The sequence below is a fragment of the Motacilla alba genome, chromosome 5 (assembly GCF_015832195.1).
Source record: "Motacilla alba alba isolate MOTALB_02 chromosome 5, Motacilla_alba_V1.0_pri, whole genome shotgun sequence".
In the NCBI taxonomy this organism is placed as follows: Eukaryota; Metazoa; Chordata; class Aves; order Passeriformes; family Motacillidae; genus Motacilla; species Motacilla alba.
Window position 1 is genome coordinate 59,846,397 of NC_052020.1, and position 22,337 is coordinate 59,868,733.

Sequence of the window (22,337 nt, forward strand, 5' to 3'; positions counted from 1 at the left end):
TGTCCCGCTCGCTCCGTGCCGCTCCGCGCGTCGCCGCCGGGGCCGCGCCCGGGGCGGGGCGCTGCGAGCGGGGCGGCCCCGGCCGAGCTGCCGGGCCCGGGCGAGCGCGGAGATGGCGGCGCGGATCGTCCCGCCGGGGCTGCGGCCGCGGATCGTCCTGCTGGGGCTGCTGGCGCTGCCCGCCGCGCTGCCCCTGGGCGCCGAGCGGCGCTGCTTCTGCCAGGTGGGCGCCGCCCGGGCAGCGGGAGGGAGGCCGGGCTCCCGGGGGTTGGACGGGTTCGGTGCGCGGCTCTGGGGTGACCGGCTTGGGAAGGGAGTGGAGCTGCTGGGGAGAGTGTGGAGGAGGGCTCGGGGATGCTCCGAGGGCTGCGGGAGCTTTCCTGGGGGGAAAGGCTGGGAGAGCTGGGGGTGTTCACATGGAGAGGGCTCCAGGGAGAGCTCAGAGCGCCTTCCAGGGCCTGAAAGGGCTCCAGGGGAGCTGGAGGGGGACTGGGGACAAGGGAAGGAGGGACAGGACACAGGGAATGGCTTCCCAGTGCCAGAGGGCAGGGATGGATGGGAGATTGGGAATTAATTCTGCCCTGTGAGGGTGGGCAGGCCCTGGCCCAGGGTGCCCAGCACCCTGCAGCAGCTGTGGCTGCCCCTGGGTCCCTGGAAGTGTCCCAGGCCAGGCTGGACATGACTTGGAGCAGCCTGGGATGATGGAAGGTGTCCCTGCCTGTGGCAGGGGGTGATAAGCTTTAAAGTCCTTTCTAACCCAAACCATTCCAGTGTTCTGTGATTCTCTTCCACCTTAACTGTATTCTCTCCCTGTCCCTATCAGTAGAGGGGAGTGCTCCAGCTTGTTGAGCATTTCTTCCCCAGCTAGCCAGCTGCCTCTCCTGGGATGTTTCAGGGATATCATTGCTATCCCTGGCAGCTGCTTCATCCCCTCTCCTGCCTTGCTGCTCTCCCAGCTCTGCTGTCCTGGAGAGAGCGTGGCTGCAGCTCCTGCCACCCTGCCCTGCTATGCCCAGGTGGGACCTGGGCTGCTCTGCTCCCTAAAACTCTTCTGGGATTAATTCCTCCTGTTGTGTGCCAGGGGTGTCACTGTGCACTCAGTGCAGCTTCTGTTGAGGTACAGAAATGGGAGAACTGGGTAGCAAGCATCTGGATTTCAGGAGGAGATCACTCTGCAGTTCCTTCTGACGCCATTTGCACAAGCAAAGTGACTGCCCCTGGATCCCTGGAAGTGCCCAAGGCCAGCTTGGACGGGGCCTGGAGCACCCTGGGACAGTGGAAGGTGTCCCTGCCATGGCAGAGGGTGACATAAAATGGTTTTTGAGGTCCCTTGCAACCTGAATAATTCCTGTGAGAAGCACATTTGCAAGATCAAGGAGTGAAGATGTCACAATGTCTTTAGCCCTTTCTTTTGTTGCCTTTAAAAGCAGGAAGCTTTCATAAAGGCTACTCTTGCTATATTAAATTTGTAGTCCTTAAATGTGGGTCAGGAATTGAGAGTGGAGGGAGAAGACAAATGGAGTTACACTCTTGGCTTTGGCTTTGCCTTCTGGGGTGGCTCTTGACACTTCCAGCTTCCTGTGGAAATGGTAAATACAAGCTCTACTGATAAAAAATTGAAAAGCATGCCTTTAGATTCTGGATCTCTGCAGGGTTTTCCCTTGCAGCTTCCTGTAAGCAGAGACGTTTGAATGTTGAGTCAGGAGTGTGGAATGGGATAAGGAGCTGTAACCACTAACTGAACTGCCGTTCTGGCATGGCAGTGCCTGGCAGGCTCTTTTCCTTGGGAGCTGGTGTGCTGCTCTGTGCCCTGCTGGCTTGCTGCAATGCACTTTTCATCCCGTGGAGCAGCCTGGGAAAATTAGTTTTCCTTACAAATGTTTAGGGCAGGTTTTTTCATTACCTTTGGGAAAAGGTGTCATGTAGGGCAGCATTTCTCAGCCTTTCTAACCACCAGACCTTTAAAATCACACCTGGGGGCTGCCTCATCTTTTGGTTAAAAATAATCTTCAGCTTCCTGAAGGGTGGCTGTGCTGAGCTGGGGGTCGCTCTCTTTCTCCGGGCAACCACAGACAGAACAAGAGGACACAGTCTCAAGCTGTGCCAAGGGAGATCCAGGCTGGAATTAAGGAGGAAGTTTTTCACAGAAAGAGTGGTCAAATACTGGAATCATCTGCCCAGGGAGGTGGTGGAGTCCCCATCCCTGGATGTGTTTAAAAAAAGACTGGATGTGGCACTGGGTGCCATGATCTAGTTGAGGTGTTAGAACATGGGTTGGACTCGATGATCTTAAAGGTCTCTTCCAACCTAGAAATTCTGTGATTCTGTGATCGACTGACCCCCTTGGTCTGGTGGTTTTTATTTGCCACCAAAGAAAATACAGGGCCAGCCTTAAATGATCTGGTTTGCCCTCCTTTGTTGAGCTCCTTGAAGGCCTGTACAGCTCTTGGCTCCTCCTGTGAACCATCTCCTGCTGTCTCATGAGATGAAGAAGCCACGCTGTGGGTGACTGGAAGAGCTCTGACTTGTCTGCCAGCCTGTGCTGGGACAGGTGACAAGGGCCGCTTTTGGGAGTGCTGCTCCAGCAATATTCCAAGTGCTGACTTCAGCAGGCTGTGATTCTGGGATGGGTGTTGCTCTCCTGTCTGCCTGCACCCAGGGCAATGCCTCACCTGCTTTTTGTCGCTGTTATTTTGCCTCCCTTCCTTAGAGACCAAGCAGCCCTGAAACTTTTATTACAAACATCCATCTGTTGCTACAAACACTGGTGTTTCAAATACTGTTTTCTGCTTCCCAAGCTCTGATTAACATTCCAATATCAAAATCCCCCCAAATTTTACAGACAGCTCACCCCCCCTCGAGATATTCCTGTTTGCATCACAGCTTTAGTCAGCCGTGATGTCTTCTGTATATTCCTGGTAATTATTGTTCATTTGCTGTTTACAGGCTGATGCAGCCGCATTAAGGATGTGCTGCAGGTGTTTGGCAGAGGGGGTTTTGGGCAGGTTTCCTGTCTGGCAGAGGGCTGGTTGCCTTTGGGAATGTTTCTGTGGGCAGGATGCTGGCATTAGGGGTGAGTCTGGCCATGGAGAGTTTCCTCCTTGGGCCCTGGGCAGGTTTTCAGGCTGTCCTTGTGTTCCTGTGGGATTGGTGTTCACTCAGCAGCCTCCAGGGCAGGGATTCATTCCTAGCACTGTTCCCATTTCTCTGGGAAAGAGGAACTCTTCTCTCTTCAGGAGGAGTTTCCAGGTGGAGAGAAGCAGATCTTTGGGGGTACATTCTGCCCCTCTGCTCTGCTCTGCTCTGGTGAGATCCCTCCTGGAATAGTGTCCTGCTCTGTGGTCCTTGCAGACAGGAGGGACATGGAGCTGTTGGAGCGAGTCCAGAGGAGGCCACCAAGAGGATCAGAGCAGCTCTCCTGTGAGGAAGGGTTGGGAGAGCTGGGATTGTTCAGCCTGGAAAAGAGAAGACTTCAGGGTGGCCTAATTGTGACCTTCCTGTTCCTGAAGGGAGATGACAGGAAAGATGGAGAGAGAGGATTTACAAGGGATGGAGGGACAGGACACAGGGAATGGCATCCACTGCAGAGGGCAGGGATGGATGGGATATTGGGAAGGAATTCTTCCCTGTGAGGGTAGGCAGGCCCTGGCACAGCTGTGGCTGCCCCTGGATCCCTGGCAGTGTCCCAGGCCAGGCTGGATGAGGTTGGAGCAGCCTGGGATGGTGGAAGGTGTCCCTGCCCATGGCAGGGGGTAGAACTAAATGGTCTTTAGGCTCCCTTCTAACCCAAACCATTCTGGGAAGCTGTGACAGCCCTTCAGGCCCTGGTTTGACCCAGTCCCGAGGGTCCCATGTGAGATTCACTTCTGTGTGAGATCTGGGAAACCTTGTTTTCTGGGCAGAAGATGGGGACAAGCACCTGGAGTGGCAGATGCTGCTTCCAGGGCAGGTGCAGGAATGACTGTCCTCAGCTGGCTGCCAGCAACTTGCTCCAAGTGCACTGGCAAGGATGAAAGAGAAATAAAATTTCATAGAATCATGGAATCTCCTGAGCTGTAAGGGACTCACAAGGATCATGGAAGTTCCACTCCTTTGTGCCAGGAAACTTCTGCTGAGGGAGCAGGGAAGGCATGTGCTCACCATCAGCCTGGGGCTTGTCCAGAGGAGCAGGCAGTGCCAGGGAAGTTGGCTCAGGCTAAACCCAACCCTTCAGCCTCTGGGGCATTCCCTTCCCTGTGCCCTGCTGTGGCTGTAGTGGGAGATGCAGGGAGAAGTTCTCCTCCTTTCCTGCCTGGCTGTGGTGGGGGACACAGTGAGAAGAAATCCCAAAATCCACTGCTCAGGGGATGTTCCTGTGACACTCAGGGCAGCAGAAAGAGTGGGAAGAGCAGCCCGGAGGGGGGAAGGAGGCTGAAGCAGAGGCCAAGCCCAGGGATTGCACAGTCCCTGCTGTCGGTGTTCCCAGCACACGAGGTGGAGGCTGGATTTTGGGATTGTGGCACATCACCCCGGAGCTTACTCAGCACCCAGAGCCACTCCTGCTGCTCTGTCCCCGTGGGACAGCCCAGCCCAGCCCTGCTCCTCAGCCTCCTGCCAGCTGCTCACACCCAGGGCAGGTGGAGCAAAACCCCTCAGCTGGGTGATTCACGGTGCCAGCAGGCTCATGGCACGTGTTGGGGACTGGATCCATCCCTGGTTTATCTCAAACAGCTGCTCTCCTTGGCACAGGCTGAGGATGTAGGTAAATATTTTGTTTGTGGGGTGGGAGGAAGTGTTTTGAGGTACCACCCACTGGAGGGCACGTTTGGTACAGAGCTCAGCTGCTCTGGCAGCAGGAGGTGAAGGCCCAAAGCAAGTGAGGGCTGAAAAATGGGTTCTGGGGGGGTCATGGAGCAAGAGGGAACCTCTGGAATGAACACAAATCCTGCCAAATGATCTGGCACTGCCATTTCCCTGAGTCTTGAAGTGGCTCAGCTTCAAGCTGCTTGCTGGGGGCATCACTGGGGCTTTCACCAGGGCTCTGAGGAGCCTCAGCTCTGGATGTTCTTGGTGCTGCTTCTCTGTGCTCCTCTGGCTGTAGGTTGGGCACACACAGCCTGGGGAAATTGCCCATTTTTACCCATTCTGGCTGAAATCCTTGGAGGAAGAAAGATTGAACAGATGTGGAGTTTTCCCAGCACCTTTCCCTTTGCCCCTTGCCCCCACAGGTGTGTACAGGGTGACCCTGAGGCTTATCCCACCAATCAGTTGGGATTTGGAGAGCTCCAAAGCATGACCCCCATCCAGTCCTGAGGATTTTGGGATCATCTGCAGTGCTTCCCTGGTGGGGTAAAGCACAGACAACTGGTATTATCCATTAATGCATTTATTTCCAGCTCCTCTTGCACTGTTGTCCTGTTTCCTGACATCTTTTCCTACTGCTAGAAGAAGACAAAGTTAGGTTACAAGATTGCAGCTGAAGCCCCAAGCTCGGATCTTTCAGTGTGTAACTTTCATGTAATTTCAGTCAAGAGTCTGGGTTGTGTGTAGCTCCATGCAGCATTCAGCCTGCAAACTGAATTATTTAATTGCCCTGCAGGGTATGCAAACCAAATAAAATTGAGTCCACGTGAGCTAATGTCATCTCTTTTGGCTCGACAAGAAAAAAAGTTGGTGTTAGTTTTGCATCTCTGGATTATATTCATTCAGGGTGAGGTTGGTTCTGGCTTGAATTGGTCACCAGACATAACAAAACCAGACCTGGCCCAAATGGTGCTGCCAGTGGGGGTTGGTGGGAGCTCCAGTGTTCCCCCTTTTACAGGGATGTCATTCCTTTGGAGTGACGTCTTTGTCAAGCATGGATACAGGGAGCAGCTGAAGATTATCCCCAGATCTTTTTTAGGTCACTTTCAGACCCAACCTTTAAGCTTCCTGCCTTGAAGGATGCCAAGATTGCAGGAAATAAAAATGTGGTTGGTTGGTGCCTTGCTGTGGTTTGTTTTTTGATGTGTTTTTTAAATGTATATATAAATTTGCAACAGCTTTCAGTTGGGTAAGTGGATTAGCAAATTGCTACTGTTTGTTTTTACAAGGGTGATTCAGGTTAGTGGAAATCTTAAATCACTGCTGATCTTCATTACTGTGCAAAATGCAGGACAGAATTCAGTACATGTGTGAGGGTGACACACTGAGCTGCAGTGTAAACACTGAAAATATGAGTGAGCCTCCAAATCATGCTGCCTCAACAAAACAGAGTTGTTCCAGTGGGGTAGGGAATTCTGGCTATTTTTTCCCCCACCTCCCCATTTCATGTGACTCTCTGCTCCATTTCTGCATCCTCCTCTCAGCTCCAGTTCCACGGTGGTAAATATAATTTTACTGAAGTTGTTGTGTAGCTCTTGCTGAATTATGAGGAGCAGCTGAGGGAGCTGGGAAGGGGCTCAGCCTGGAGCAAAGGAGGCTCAGGGGGGACCTTGTGGCTCTGCACAGCTCCTGCCAGGAGGGGACAGCCAGGGGGGTCGGGCTCTGCTCCAGGGAACAGGGACAGGACAAGGAATAGCCTCAAGTTGTAGCAGAGGAGGTTTAAACTGGATATTGTGGAAAATTCCTTCCTGGAAAGGGTTGTCCAGCCCTGGCACAGCTGCCCAGGGCAGTGGTGGAGTCCCCATCCCTGGAGGGATTTAAAACCTCTGTGCATGTGGCACCTGGGGAATGGTCAGTGCTGGGGGAATGGATGAACTCAGTGATCTTTTCCAACCTGAATGATTCCAGGATTCTCTGATTTCCCCAAGGACTCACTGCGGGTGTGGGGGAAGCAAAACTACTTCTGTGTTGAGCAACTTTGTAATCTGCCAGTAATGGATGTGTCAGGAAACCACAGCTGAATTTGTACTACTTCTTTCTTTGTTGTTTTTTTTTTTTCTTCAGGGCTTGCACAAAGCCTGTTGAGTTGTTCAGGATGATGCAAGAAGGATCCATCAGATGTAGAACAGATGTTTTGGTGCCAAATGGCCTCTGAGGCCAGCAGAGGGACTGCTGCAGTTAATCACAGAATCTTGGAATGGTTTGGGTTGGAAGGGACCTTAAATTCCATCCCATCCCACCTCTGCCATGGCAGGGACACCTTCCACCATCCCAGGCTGCTCCCAGCCCTGTCCAGCCTGGCCTGGGACACTGCCAGGGATCCAGGGGCAGCCACAGCTGCTCTGGGCACCCTGTGCCAGGGCCTGCCCACCCTTCCAGCCAGGAATTCCTTCCCAGTCACCCATCTAACCCAGATGAAGCCATTCCCTGTGTCGTGTCCCTCCATCCCTTGTGAATCCTCTCTCCCCATGTTTCCTCTCAGCTCCCTCAGGCACTGGGAGGCTGCAGTTGGCTCATCCTGGAGCCTTCTCTTCCCCAGGCTGAACAATCCCTGGGGGAGTTGTGCAGAGCCACAAGGTCCCTCCTGAGCCTCCTTTGCTCCAGGCTGAGCCCCTTCCCAGCTCCCTCAGCCTCTCCTGGTGCTCCAGACCCTTCCCCAGCTCCATCCCCTTTCCCTGGACCCTTTCCCATCCCCTCCATGTCTTTCTGTCATGAGGAACCCAAAGCTTCCCCCAGGATTTGAGCATGGCTGAATTTTTGTCAGGATGCTCTTTAGACTTGAATTGTTGCTGTCTCCAAGAGCTTGGAGAGCACAGAGCCTGTGAGGTGGCTGTGCTGGAGCCAGGTACTGCTGCCATCTCCCCAGGAGCAGGTGTCCCCAGGCACACAAAGCTCCCCCGGCAGTGCCAGGGGCTGCCCCGAGTCCCTGCAGGACTCGTCAGCACTGCACAAACCTTTGGGTGTCTGCAGACATCCTGTGCAAACACGGGGGGGGCTGAATCATGAAAGGCTTCCTGGGGCTTAACCTGTGTTAACAGTGCACTGAAGGCTAAATTAAAACAGAAAAGAAATTCCTTTTTAATCCTTATCCAGAGCTGCTCCATCCTCTGCTCACATTGCTGTGGTTCTCACCAAACCAAACCGAAGCTGATGAACCCCAAGGACTTTCTGTGGGGCTGGCATTGTGGCATTGTTGCCTGTCTGGTGCCATGTGCCAACTGCAGCTCTCAGCTCCCTGTTCTCCTCCAGGAATGGCTTCCTGAGGCTCATCCAGGAGGGGTCTGAGCTGGCAGCCCTTGGCTCACAGCAGCCATGTCCCTTCTGCTTAAACTTAACTTGACTCACTGGGAAAGGGAAAGAAAATTATGACTTTTTTATTGTCTGCAGTGTTAACAAGTCCTGGCTGAGTTGTTTATATTTGATTTCTTGGTTTTGATGTTGTTGATTTTGATTTTATTGGTTTTTTCTCCCCCAGGTTACTGGCTATTTAGATGACTGCACCTGCGATGTAGAAACCATCGATGCCTTCAACAACTACAAACTTTTTCCTAGACTGAATGAACTCCTGCAAAGTGACTATTTTAGATACTACAAGGTCATTTTTCCTTGCAAGAATTGTATTTATTTGTGTGCTGCTGTCTATATTTTTTTTAATCTCCGGTGAACTTACTGCTGATATTTTTGAAATCAGAGCCCTGCATTTTAACCCTGATCTTTTAAGGGTGCAGTCAGTCAGGACCCTTCTGTTACGAGCAGAATCTCAATAAGATGCAGTGTACTTTTAAGAGGATTTCAAAGATATTTCCTTATCCATTTTTGCCTCTTAAGCAACGCATTAATGAGAGCACTTCCCTTGGTGAGCTGTGATTTAAAGATGCTGATGACCAGTGATCCATAACGAGAGGATTTCACATGGAAAACCTGCATTAGTTCCAGACCCTCAGGTTCATTGGTGGCTGTTGCTGCCAGACATTCCATGGATTGGCTTCCATGAGGTGGATTCTGCTCCCATTCAGTCAGATTCCCTTTATGCCCCTCTCTTGCAAATCCACCAAATCTTGTTAAATATTAATTATTTTGGGAGAATGATTCTTGGTACCAGCTCAGGCAGGAGAAACATTGGGATTTGTTAAAGAAACTCGTGTCCTTTCCCCTTCCAGGGTTGGGATTTGTGACAGAATTACTGAGATTGGTCTGAATGAAGCCTAGAATCCTGGAATTCCAGCATGGTTTCATCCCACTCCATCCCCTACCACAGGCAGGGACACCTTCCACTGTCCCAGGCTGCTCCAAGCCCTGTCCAGCCTGGCCTTGGGCACTGCCAGGGATCCAGGGGCAGCCACAGCTGCTCTGGGCACCCTGTGCCAGGGCCTGCCCACCGTCCCAGCCAGGAATTCCTTCCCAATATCCCATCTAACCCAGATGAAGCCATTCCCTGTGTCCTGTTCCTCCATCCCTTGTCCCCAGTCCCCCTCCAGCTCTCCTGGAGCCCCTTCAGGCCCTGCCAGGGGCTCTGAGCTCTGCCTGGAGCCTTCTCCTCTTCAGCTGAGCACCCCCAGCTCTCCCAGCCTGGCTCCAGAGCAGAGGGAGCTCTGGCCCTCAGGACATTTGGGAATTATGGAAATGTCTGGGTGGGAAAGCCCCAGCAGAAAGAGCCAAGCGAGGATTAAAAGGATTTAAACCTGTGCTGATAACAAGGTTGTGAGTGATGTTATCAGTCTGGGTCACCAGGGAGTTGCTGGTTGGAACAAACAAGTGCAGAACTTGGATTTCTCTTGGAAGACTGAGGAGTGGAAGGTTGGCTGCATGGGGGAGGTGTGTTATTGAAGGGGTGATGTGTTATTTGCAGGTGAACCTACAGAAACCTTGTCCCTTTTGGGAGGACAACAGTCACTGTGGAATGAGAGACTGTGCTGTACAGCCCTGCCCCTCTGTAAGTACCAAATCCATTCTTTTTCATATATTTTTTTAAATTCAACTTCTGCAGAGCAAGAGGAAACAGCAGACGAGTGACTGAATATTTTAGTTACAGCAAAACTGGGGCTCTGATGGGTCTTTCATGGGTGCAGCAGCACTGGTGGCCATGAGAAAGGCCAAAATCCTAAATTCTGTAATAATACTAATAAAGCTTCAAGACTGGCTGGGATTTTAACAGCTGATCCTCTGCAAACAGCCAAAAACTTCTCCTGGTCTTTTTTTTTTTCATTTTTTCAATTAGTAAGTAGATTTTAGGGCAAATCCATTATTGTTTTTGTGCTAATTGACAGAATTTGTTGCCCGTGAGCTGCGCTGTGATTTAGTTTTGGCTGATGAATTTCACCCAGAGCTTTCCAGCCCTCTTCTTGTAGGAGAAATGGCTCTTTCAGCATCCCGTTTCCAAGGACACTCTTGCCCCTGTGTCCTGGACAAAAGGGTTTTGTTCCCTCAGCTGTAAGAAAAAAACCCTGACTGCAGATGTCTGCCCAAAAAAAAGGGGTGAGAAGGTGAGGGAGTCACAGCTTGGTGGCTGGTGGCCCCTTTGGGGACATTTCATGTTTTGGTGTTGACAGCCAGCACAGGCTGTCTTACTCCCTCACTCTTGGGTTCTAAAATGGAATGATGATTTTTTTTTTCACCTCAAAATAACCCTAAATGTTGTTTAAATACTTTTCCTTAAAAAAAAATCTATTTTTGGTAGTGATTATGAGTAATGTGATGGAGTTCTGTTACAATTACCTACGTTTTAGCTGAAAGTTGTTCTTATTTTAGGAACTGACTGTCCCTGCTGCTCTTGATTATTTTGATTTGGGTCCATTTCTTCCTGAAATCAATAAAAATAACTCTTATTGCTTAATTTTTCTTTTTACCATCCCAGTACTTGCTCCTGTAGCAGTGGTTCTATTGCCTTCCTGCTCCTGGAGAGAATGGAAGTTGAGGAGAATTTTGGGGCTGGTTGTGTGGGGCTGACATTCCATGATGGAATGGTCAGAGGGAGGTTTGGAATGTCACGTGTCGAGGGCTGGTAGATGAAAAATATGAGGAGGCACCTGGGCTCCTGCCAGGAAGGGGGTGCCAGGCCTGGCTTCCCCAAATTCCTGCTTGGACAAGCAAAGCAGAACCTGATGTAGCAGCTGTGCGAAGCTGCAGACCTTTGGAGAAGAGGAATCTTTCAACAACAACAACAAAAAATCAAAATAAACCACCAGGAATGTTTCTTCTCCTTGCTCTGGGGAGGAGTGAGGAGTGGGATGTGTTGCAAGCTGGGCAGAGTGTTGTGGTCACCTTCTCACCTCTGGCAGCTGTGGTGACACCCCAAACCTTTCCCAGAGGTGGGGCTGAGAGGTCTCACCAGCCCCACAGGTGGCACTCGCTTTGTTTTGTCTTTCAGGATGAAGTCCCTGATGGAATCAGAGCTGGGAGTTACAAGGTGGGTGTGGGTTATTTTGTGGTCCAGTTTTGTGCCATAGAAGTGACAAGGTTGGAAAAGACCTGGGAGATCATCGAGTCCAGCTGTCCCCTTACAGCCCCGTGTTCATCACCAACCCACGTCCTCAATGCCACATCCACGTGGGTTTTGATCACTTCCAGGGATGAGAACTCCCCCACCACCCTGGGCAGCTCCTTCTAATGCCTGGCAACCCTTTCCAGGAAGGAATTTTCCTTAATATTCAACCTAAACCTGCCCTGGCCCAGCCTGAGGCCGTTCCCTCTGCTCCTGTCCCTGTTCCTGGAGCAGAGCCCGACCCCCCCGGCTGTCCCCTCCTGGCAGGAGCTGTGCAGAGCCACAAGGGCCCCCCTGAGCCTCCTTTGCTCCAGGCTCAGCCCCTTCCCAGCTCCCTCAGCCTCTCCTGGGGCTCCAGACCCTTCCCCAGCTCCCTTCCCTTTCCCTGGACCCTCTCCATCCCCTCCCTGTCTTTCTGTCATGAGGAACCCAAAGCTTCCCCCAGGATTTGAGCACGGCTCAGAAAATGTCAGGATGCTCTTTAGACTTGAATTGTTGCTCTCCCCAAGAGCTTGGAGAGCACAGAGCCTGTGAGGTGGCTGTGCTGGAGCCAGGTACTGCTGCCATCTCCCCAGGAGCAGGTGTCCCCAGGCACACAAAGCTCCCCCGGCAGTGCCAGGGGCTGCCCCGAGTCCCTGCAGGACTCGTCAGCACTGCACAAACCTTTGGGTGTCTGCAGACATCCTGTGCAAACACGGGGGGGCTGAATCATGAAAGGCTTCCTGGGGCTTAACCTGTGTTAACAGTGCACTGAAGGCTAAATTAAAACAGAAAAGAAATTCCTTTTTAATCCTTATCCCTCCCCACCCCTTTGCTCTCCAACCCAGTACTCAGAAGAAGCCAACAGCCTCGCTGAGGAATGTGAGGAAGCCAAGAGGCTCGGAGCTGTTGATGACTCTTTGAGGTTTGACTTCTTTTACCATAAATCCTTCCCTGTCCTGAAGGAAAGCTGGGATCAGAGCCCTCTCTGAGAGGTTTTCCCCACGTTTTTTGCAGCAAGGAAACACGGCAGGCAGTGCTGCAGTGGGCACAGCACGACGACTCCTCGGACAGCTTCTGTGAGGCTGATGGTATGGGCACCTGGCAGGGCTGCCGAGGCTGGCACTGGGATTTGAGCACTTCTGCAGAGCTTTAAATCGTGGAATGCTTTGGGTTGGAAATCCCCATTGCACTCCCTGCCATGGCAGGGACACTTTCCACTGTGCCAGGCTGCCCTGTCCAGCCTGGCCTTGGGCACTGCCAGGGATCCAGGGGCAGCCACAGCTGCTCTGGGCATTCCATCCCATCCCCTCCCCACCCTCCCAGCCAGGAATTCCTTCCCAATATCCCATCCCTCCCTGCCCTCTGGCACTGGGAAGCCATTCCCTGTGTCCTATCCCTACAGATCCTGAGGTATAGCTCCTCTCCCACTCCCTGAGGTATAGCTCCTCTCCCACTCCGTGTAGCCTCTTCAGATCCTGGAATGTTGCTATGAGGGCTCTACACAACCTCCTCTTCTCCAGGCTGAACAGCCCCAGTTCCAGGCCAAAGTGTGATATTTCATCAAAACAGCATTTCTGCTCCTTTCCACCCCCCTGACCTCAGGATTTTGAAAAGAATAATACACAAATATTTCTGACAGAGCTTCCTTGCTGCTCTGGGCTTTGCTGTGTTTAGCAAGGTGGGGCAGAGATGGCTGGATCAGCCTTGGAAAATGTCATTTTCCCTGAGAAAATCCTTGTCCCTGAGCCACCTGTGCTCCACAGACATCCATTCTCCTGATGCTGAGTACGTGGATTTGCTCCTGAACCCGGAACGTTACACTGGCTACAAGGGCCCGGATGCCTGGAAAATTTGGAACAGTATTTATGAAGAAAATTGCTTCAAGTAGGTGCTTTGGGGGACCAGTTCCACGAGCCTGAGGGTGCTGCTTTGTGCAGAGGGGCAGAAATGAATCCTCAGCCTCCCGTCTGTGCTGCAGTGCCTGTGCAGGGTGGGATGCACCGGGGACAAGCCATGTGGCTGGCCCAAAAGAAGAGAATTGAGTTTTCCTGCCTGTTTTTTTCTAAAAAAAAAGGAGAAAGCACCACCAAACCCCCACAGAAACCCACATTTTGCTCTGTCCTTTCCCTTCCTGGAAAGGCTGAAGCATGGAAGAGGATTTTTGATCCCCTCAGGCTGTTTGAAGTAGCTACTTCTGCTCTGCTCTGTTTGTGCACACGAGAGACAGTAACTTATTTACATCTCTTATTTAAATGATTTCTTTTCCTCCTCCTAGGCCTCAGAATGTGAAAAGACCTTTGGCATCTGGCAGAGGTGAGTCATTTATTTATCTCACTAAGTGGGTTAGTAGTGAACTGATCCCAGCTCCAGGAGCAGTGAATGTTCTCTGGGCTCCTTCTCCTGCTGCATCAGAAATATCTTGTAGTTCTTGACCAAGTGTAGAATTTTGTGGCACCTGGAAGTGGGTTTTTCTAGCATCCATTGTGGTAAAAGAATGTCTGATCTTCCAGTCCTGGAGAAAAGGTGAGTTTTGGAGGGGCTGGGAGCAGGGTGACCCCTGAGCTGTCCCTGGTGTCTGAACTTGGCAGTGCCAAACCCCCTGTGATGGATGGAAATGAGAACCTGGCTGGGATCCTCCACGGAACCACCCAGAGGGCAGCTGTGCCCCGGAGCCAAGGCCAGGCAGAGTCAGTGAGGGCAGGGAAGGGGTTTGGAAACATCATCAACCTCCAGCAGCACCCTCTGCCACCATCTCCTCATTTTCCCCTAGATGATGGAGGTGTTCATCCCCTTCGTGTGACCCTGGTGTGAAGGGGTGGCTCTTCTCCTGCTGAAGGAGATGTGCAAGGTCCCTGGAAATACCAGCTTTTACTTCCTTTGCAAATATTGATCCCTCCTGCCCTGGTCAGGTTACTCAGCACTGTTCTCATCCGGTGTCCTCAGTGCTGCACTCGGGGTTTCTGTGTTCAGAACATTTCCAAACCTCCCTGGAGAGGATCCCTCTCTTGTCAGAGCAGCTGAGCAGAGCAGTGCTTGTGCTTTGGAGCTTAATTTTGGTTGTGTGTAATGTTCTTACCCTCTTTTTCTCTCTCTCCCTCCACCCCTTGTGCTTTTCTCCCCCAGGAGATGACGGAGGTGAGTGGCACTGTTTGTTTTTGCTGATAACAGAAACAAGTGGGGTGTCCTTATCCTGCTGTCACAGGCTGTGCCATTCGATAACGCACCTGGTTAGCAAAATTATTCATCAGGCAAACCAGGAATGAGGCATGGCATCACAGGAAATCCTGAGTGGGATCACAAGGATCAGAGTCCAGCTCCTGGCCCTGCACAGACTCCCCAACAATCCCACCCTGGGATCCCTGGGAATACTGTCCAAACACTCCTGGCAGCCCTGGGGCTGTGCCCATTCCCTGGGGAGCCTGGGCAGTGCCCAGCACCCTCTGGGGGAGGAACCTTTCCTTGATATCCAACCCAAACCTCCCCTGGCACAGCTCCAGCCCTTCCCCGGGTCCTGTCCCAGCTCAGCAGAGTGAAGAGGAGATCCCTGTCCCAGCCCATCTTCATGTGAAGGGCTTAAAAAGTCCACCAGCATTTTCTGACAACACAAGTCCAGTCTGAAGGCAGTCACTCAAGAGTGAGAAGGCTTTGGGGACAGGAATTGTCCTGGGTTTTTCCAGTGCCTATTACAGGGAAAGCTTTGAACAGACTCACAATCCCAAATTGGGATTATCTGGAGCTGTAGGAGAGGGGTGCCCAGCTCCCTCAGGCCCTGGGAAGGGCTGTTCCCTGGAGTTCTCCGTTCTCCACAGCATCTCCTTGTCTCCAAACCATCCCCAGATCCTGCTCTCCAGATCACTTCCACGCGCAGAGCAGGGACAGGGAAGCCCTGCCTTGTGGCATTCTGCACGCTCGCTTGCACTCTGTGGTTTTTTGCTTGGTTGGTTTGTTTGTTTTATAAAAATATCCCTGTCCCCACTGTGCCCACAAGAGGAAAGCAATCCCTGATCCTTGTTTTTCCCAGCACTGGGCTGTCGTGCCCCCCCAGCCCCCTGGGGAAAGCCCACGTGCTGCTTGGAGCACTGCCATGGCGTGTTAGAGAAGCATCAGTCACAAGGGCGGGCAGGAAAACTCTTTCCATGCTCTTTTAATGCTCCTTTCCCAGTTTCTGCAAACTGGAGTGGGCAGGGGGTCCTCTGGGGCCAGCCTGGAGGTGGATTCAGGGCATCAGGCTTGGGCTGTACCCTCACTGATGTGTTTTCCTCGCTTTCTTTCCAGGGCACACGTTTTACAAGTGGCTCAAAGGTAATCCTTGCTCTCAACGTGGTTGCTCCTCCTGGGATGGACAGGAGATGGGACATGGTGGGATTAGGGGCCACTCTCCGTGGGATTAGATTCCTGCCTCACAGCCAGGAGCATTGACAACCCAGTGGGTGCTTTCAGTGTCTGAAGGTGCCCTTTTCTTTGCAGGGGTCTGTGTGGAGAAAAGAGCTTTCTACAGGCTCATCTCCGGTCTCCACGCCAGCATCAACATCCACCTGAGTGCCAGGTACCTCCTGCAAGGTAAATCCTGCTTCCTGCCCCAGCTCTCCTGCCTCACTCCACACTGACACTGCCGTGGCTCTGCCAGATGCTGCTTGGAGCCTGTTCCTGCGGGACTCAGGCCTGTTTGTGCTCTTGCAGCACCCAGCAGGTGTAACAGGGTTAGGGATGCAGTTGCCTCATGCCTCCAGGTCTGACAGGGGCTGGGCCAGGCACTGTACCAGCCCTTCCAGCAAGTATTCCCTCTGTTCCTCCTCCAAGGTTGTTTTGGAGTGGGTTTCTAGCTGTGGGTCAAGGCTGTCCCTTCCCAGCCTGGTTTTATGATGGTCAGTCCAGCAAGAACCTCACCTGGACTGGGAAATGCTTGGCTGGGCTTTCCCAAGGCCATTGATCCATTTCCAGCAGCCATTTCCATGTCCATGTCCATTTCCACTTCCATTTCCATTTCCATGTCCATTTCCACTTCCACTTCCATTCCCACTTCCACTTCCAATTACATTCCCACTTCCATTTCCACTTCCACTTCTATTTCTACTTCCATTTCGATTTCCACTTCCACTTCCATTTCCACTTCCACTTCCACTTCCATTCCTACTTCCATTTCCCCTTCCATTCCCACTTCCATTTTCCCTTCCATTTCCACTTCCATTTCCCCTTCCATTCCCACTTCCATTTCCATTTCCATTTCCATTTCCTTCCCATGCTTTGGTCCATAAATATCTATCTGAGGAATCCCACTTTCAACCCTGGGCTTGAAAATCAAGGTGATTGCTGTTGGAATTTGGGCAAACCATTAAGATTTAACTAAATAATTGTATTGAAGTGTCTGCAGCCCACTTGGACCTCACCTGGATGTGAGTCAGGCCAGGCTGGAGTTGGAGATGGGATAATGTGGGAAACATCAGAGGCAAGAGATGAGCTGGGGCTGCAGCATCAGCTTGGGAGGACTTTTATATCTTCCACTATGGCTTTTATAGAATAATCCTAAATGCATGGTAAAATGAGCAACAGAAATATTCTTTGTGGGCTTGAAAATATTTATATTTATATTTATATTTATATTTATATTTATATTTATATTTATATTTATATTTATATTTATATTTATATTTATATTTATATCATGTATAAATATTTATATTTATAAATATATTTCTGTTTATAGTTTATCACAGGGTGAAAAACTCAGAGTTTTGGGGTTTTAGTATGGAGGTGGATAAGACAAGATGGAGGATTTTGAGCATTGTCTGATCTCCTTCTTGTTCTTCATCTTCTCCATTCTTTGCAGTATTAACAACACAGGGTGATTGATTAGAAAGAACCACAACACAAATACTGGGTGAAGAAACAAATAATTAGTTATCAGTAGAAGGGTAGAAATAAAATACATTCTAAAAGTTAATTGAGCAAAATAACTTTAAAAGACCTTAAGCCTTTGTGTCTTGTAACTTTTCAGTACCTTTCTCTTTGTGCACTAAGTCTGGTGTGTAAACACCATACTAAACCATTGATAAGAGAAAAAATAAACAACAGCCTAAAGACCAAAAAAACCAAAAGTCCCATTTGCCTCTCAGTTCTACACAGAACTTTTTAGGGGTCTCCCCATCAAAAGAACCTCGGGGGGCCTCCCACAAAACCACCTCTCGTTCCTTTGGGGTTTGTTTCTGCCTCAGATTCGTGGTCGGAGAAGAAATGGGGCCCCAACGTCACGGAGTTCCAGCAGAGGTTTGATGAAGTCCTCACCAGAGGGGAAGGGCCCAGAAGGCTGAAGAACCTCTATTTTCTGTACCTGATTGAGCTGAGGGCCCTGTCCAAAGTGCTGCCCTTCTTCGAGCGCCCCGGGTTCCAGCTGTACACCGGCAACGAAGGGCAGGATGCAGAGATGAAACACCTGCTGCTGGAAGTTCTCCACCTGGCCAAGTAATTGCACTCAGGGCCTGGGGACAGTGGCTCTGCCACCATCTCTGTGCTTAACCTGACCCGTAAAGCTCCCAGAAAGGCAGGTTCTGCCTTCTTCCTGGAGCCATTGGTGCGGTAGAGTCACAGAAACGTGGAATGGTTTGGGTTGGGAAGGACCTTTTTAAAGGTTATCTAGTCCAGCCCCCTTGCCATGAGCAGGGACATGAAAGCAGTAGTGTAGTTTGGCTGGGAACACATTAATAATTCCTGTATGCAAATTACAGAATTTGGGTAATTAGTCCCCCGGTTTAATAGCCTCGGCTGCCTTTTGGATTTAGCAGGATTGAATTTAATAACTGCCTACGTGTTAGCCCTAAAATTGGCTACCTGTGTGACTCATCTGTGGGACACCAGGCCTGGCTTCATGTTTGCAACTAGAAAAACATCCTAAATATCTTGGTAACAGAGGTCTGGGCTGTTGGATGGAGTTTGGAGTAAAAGGAATGGAAGATACTGGAACCAGACAGAAATGGGTGTCTCCTAAAGTGATCAATGTTTGATTTATCTCATCACCCTCCTGTGCTTCTGTCTGTCAGCACTGAAATTGCTTAAATACCATCAAGCAAGTGCTGAAAAGGCCTCCAAGGTGAGATGCCAGCTCAAATTGGAAGAGAAAATACAATCAAATGCAAATTGGAATGCAATCAATACAAATTTGAAGAGAAAATAAAATCCCAGGGTGGTTTGGGTTGGAAGGGACCTTAAATCATCTCGTTCCATCCCTTGGGAGTGGATGTCAGGTTAGAACACCTCTGGAGATGTCCAGTGGCTCCCACGTGTGTTTATGCCTGCCCCTGACTGCAGCCATACCACCAAGGAGGGCAGAAATCAAACTCTCATCATTCCCTTCCAGGTCCTTCCCGCTGCATTTCGATGAAAACTCCTTCTTTGCAGGGAATAAAAAGGAAGCTGCTAAACTGAAGGTAATTTCTGCCAAGGACCCCCCTGCAGGAGGCTTCTCCTACCTCAGTCCTGAATTCCAGGATTAACTCAGATTAATACCTGGAAGGAGCCCTAATTAGTACACAACCATGAATGTCTTTTCCCCCAGGAGGAATTTAGGCTGCACTTCAAGAATATTTCCAGGATCATGGACTGTGTTGGCTGCTTCAAGTGTCGGCTGTGGGGGAAGTTGCAGGTGAGATTTGTCAGCAATATCTGGGAGCTCTGGAGCTGGGACTGGCCCTTGGATACCAACCAGCCCCTGGATCCTGCTCAGGGCTGCTGATTCCTCACCGTGCAGGCATCAGGAGGCACTGATGGCAGCTTGCTGAGCCTGGGAAACTGGGATGAGCTGGGAGAGGGGAGGCTGCAGAGCCTGGCTGGAGTGAAATCCTCTTGCCCTGCTCAGAGGGTGTTGCCCAGCTGCAGGGAGGTTGGAGTGCTGCTGCTGAAGGATGCTCTTTGATCCCTGCACAGACACAGGGCTTGGGCACAGCGCTGAAGATCCTCTTCTCAGAGAAGCTCATCGAGAGGATTCCTGAGAGCGGCCCTTCCTATGGATTCCAGCTGAGCAGACAAGAAATCGTGGCCTTATTTAACGCCTTTGGAAGGTGGGTTTGAGACTTGCCCCTCACTTCTGCCTCAGCTGCTGTGTGCACCCAGTCTGAGCTCTCATTTCAGGCAGTTCCCAGCAGTTTTGGTGGGGACTCTTGCTCTGGTCCTAGTCTGGTATGGAGTACAACAGTCGGAATGAATTAAATATTCTTTCTACTCTGCATTTCTGTAAGGAATTCAAGGAAGCATTTATGCTGAGGTACAGAGAATTCCATCATTTTTAAGGGACTGTGTGGCTCTGTTTTTGGAGCACATTGTCCCAGGCAAGGGCTGCTGTCCTTAGGCCTCTCCCCCAGTTCACTCCCAGATCATGATGGCATTTTCAGCAGGAATCCATCAGCCCAGCCTCTCTGGATGAGGAGTTTTTGTCAGAAAAGGAGGATAACCAGGCCTTTAGGAGGGGATTTCAGGACACTCTGGTTATACATGAGCTCTTTGTGATGTTGAGAGACCAGGAGTTTCTGGCAAACAGGATTTCCCAAGGATGAGTTCCTTAACATCCAATTCCCCCGTGATTCCCAGTGTTTGCTTTAAAAATAGGCAGGGGAATAGTGAAGGGCCTGCTTCAGCCTAATTTAGCTGGAATTCCAAATCTTCTCTTCCCAAGAGCTGCTTGAAGCTGTGCTGGATACAGCCCCTTTCTCCCAGATTTTAAATAATTCACTACATCAATGTTGCTGTAACATTTCCCTTTTCTTTCCTTGCACACAGGGTTTCAACCAGCGTGAAAGAACTGGAAAACTTCAGGAATCTCTTACGAAACATGAGGTGAATTCAGTGGAGAAAGAGAGATTTGAGGACAAACACCATCATTCCACCACTCTGACTTAAACCATGGAAACCACTTGCTGGGCCTCCTGTGCCATGATTGTCTGGAACCTGCTGAGGAGATATTTTGTACAAGGGGAAAAAAAATCTATTTTTCTGGTATAAAAATGGGGACTATATATATAAATTTTATTTTATATATTGGAAGATCATCTGGAATAACTCTTTGAAATACTGCTGTGCTGTTTGGATGGATCACACCCATGGCCTTGCCTTTGGAAGCTGGAGGTGGGGCAAGAACTGTGCCATTGAATAAATTTGGGGGAAATTCCTTGTCTGCTCCATCATTCCAACCAGCCCCTCACTCCCAGTGTGCCTACACCACCTTCCTGCTGAATAAAAAAACAGCTTCAGGGGATTGGAGGAGCTGCTGCTGTCCCACGGTGAAGTCCTCTTCTCCTTGTGGGAACAGGGAGCTCCCGGTGCTCCTTGCACCCACTGGAGCCTGGGAAGATGCACCAAAGCAGGATCATGCTGGAGGAGCCCCACCTCTTCCCCTGAGGCACCTGGAGGCTGCATTCCTCCTTCAGGAAAAGCAGAGCCCACCCTCAGCCGTTCCAGAGTGTCCACGGGGCAGCAGCTGCTGCCAGGAGCCCAATCCTGCCTTCTCCTGCCCTCCCAGCCCGGGCAGCTGGGGCTGGCCTCTTCTGGGAGCCAGAATGGGGAAGGATGTGCCAGGCACGGGGCTGCTGCTCCTCAGAGCTGGCACGGGGTCAGGTGCAGGGGGATTCTGCTGCTCCAGGGACAAGCAGTGGAAAAGGGGAAAGGTCCCTCCTGGGCTGGGGACAACCCACAGATCCCCCACAGGAATAGGGGTGGGATCCCCTGTTCCTGATCCCCCACAGGAAGAGGGGTGGGATCCCCTGTTCCTGATCCCCCACAGGAATAGGGGTGGGATCCCCCACAGGAATAGGGGTGGGATCCCCCTTCCTGATCCCAAACAGGAATAAGAGTGAGATCCCCTGTTCCTGATCCCCCACAGGAATAGGGGTGGGATCCTCTGTTCCTGATCCCCTGTTCCTGCTCCCCCACAGGAATAAGAGTGAGATCCCCTATTCCTGATCCCCCACAGGAATAGGGGTGGCATCCCCTGTTCCTGCTCCCCCACAGGAATAGGGGTGGCATCCCCTGTTCCTGATCCCCCACAGGAATAGGGGTGGCATCCCCTGTTCCTGATCCCCCACAGGAATAGGGGTGGGATCCCCTGTTCTTGATCCCCTGTTCCTGCTCCCCCACAGGAATAGGGGTGGCATCCCCTGTTCCTGCTCCCCCACAGGAATAAGAGTGAGATCCCCTATTCCTGCTCCCCCACAGGAATAGGGGTGGGATCCCCTGTTCCTGATCCCCTGTTCCTGCTCCCCCACAGGAATAGGGGTGGCATCCCCTGTTCCTGCTCCCCCACAGGAATAAGAGTGAGATCCCCTATTCCTGCTCCCCCACAGGAATAGGGGTGGCATCCCCTGTTCCTGCTCCCCCCCAGGGATGGAGCCAGCCCTGCCTGCACCATCCAACGGGGACAGAGGACAGGTTTGGGTGTGGGCAGCGCTGCTGGGAAACAGCCCCTCCAAGCCTGGATCTCTGGGGAAGCCTCTCTGCTTTTCACCCTAAAACGTGGGGAGAGCAGAAGAGGCAGCCTGTGCTCCGGCAGAGCTGCTGCTCTGTGGCTCAAGCCTGTGTGGATAAACCTGGGCAAGGAATAAGGGAAGCTCCAGGTCTGGAGGTGCTGCTGGGGGAGCCAGTCCTGGGAAAGGACAAGGCACAGCTCCTGGCCAGAAGTGTCTGTGACCAGCCCCAGGTCAATGTCTGAGCACATTGCACCTCACCAGAGGGAGACACAGAATCGTGGCAGAGCCTCCCTGAGCTGGGAGGGGTCCACAAGGGACACAGAGTGCCCAGCACAGCTCCAGACCCCCAACAATCCCACCCTGGGCATCCCTGGCAGCTCCTGGAGCTCTGGCAGCCTCAGGCTGTGCCCATTCCCTGGGCAGCCTGGGCAGTGCCAGCACCCTCTGGGGGAATAACCCTTCCCTGATTTCCACCTAAACCTCCCCTGGCACAGCTCCAGCTGTCCCCCTGGGGGCTGCAGCCAGGGGACAAAGCCCCTGTGCCACCCCCAGCCCTCAGAGCTCCCAGCCCTGTGGCAGCAGAG

The 22,337-nt window shown here is 51.6% G+C and overlaps 1 protein-coding gene across 1 annotated transcript; it reads left to right on the forward strand.

Moving 5' to 3' along the window:
* Positions 1-52: 52 nt before the first annotated feature.
* ERO1A (endoplasmic reticulum oxidoreductase 1 alpha) lies at positions 53-20,459 on the forward strand. Its single transcript, XM_038139427.1, has 16 exons — positions 53-223; positions 8,318-8,437; positions 9,692-9,775; positions 11,210-11,248; positions 12,151-12,227; positions 12,320-12,393; positions 13,069-13,189; positions 13,581-13,618; positions 14,429-14,440; positions 15,581-15,607; positions 15,773-15,865; positions 17,518-17,764; positions 18,657-18,726; positions 18,855-18,941; positions 19,223-19,356; positions 20,072-20,459. The coding sequence occupies exons 1-16, from the start codon at positions 113-115 to the stop codon at positions 20,130-20,132; spliced, it is 1,395 nt and encodes a 464-aa protein (XP_037995355.1). The 5' UTR covers positions 53-112; the 3' UTR covers positions 20,133-20,459.
* The last annotated feature ends 1,878 nt before the right edge of the window (positions 20,460-22,337 follow it).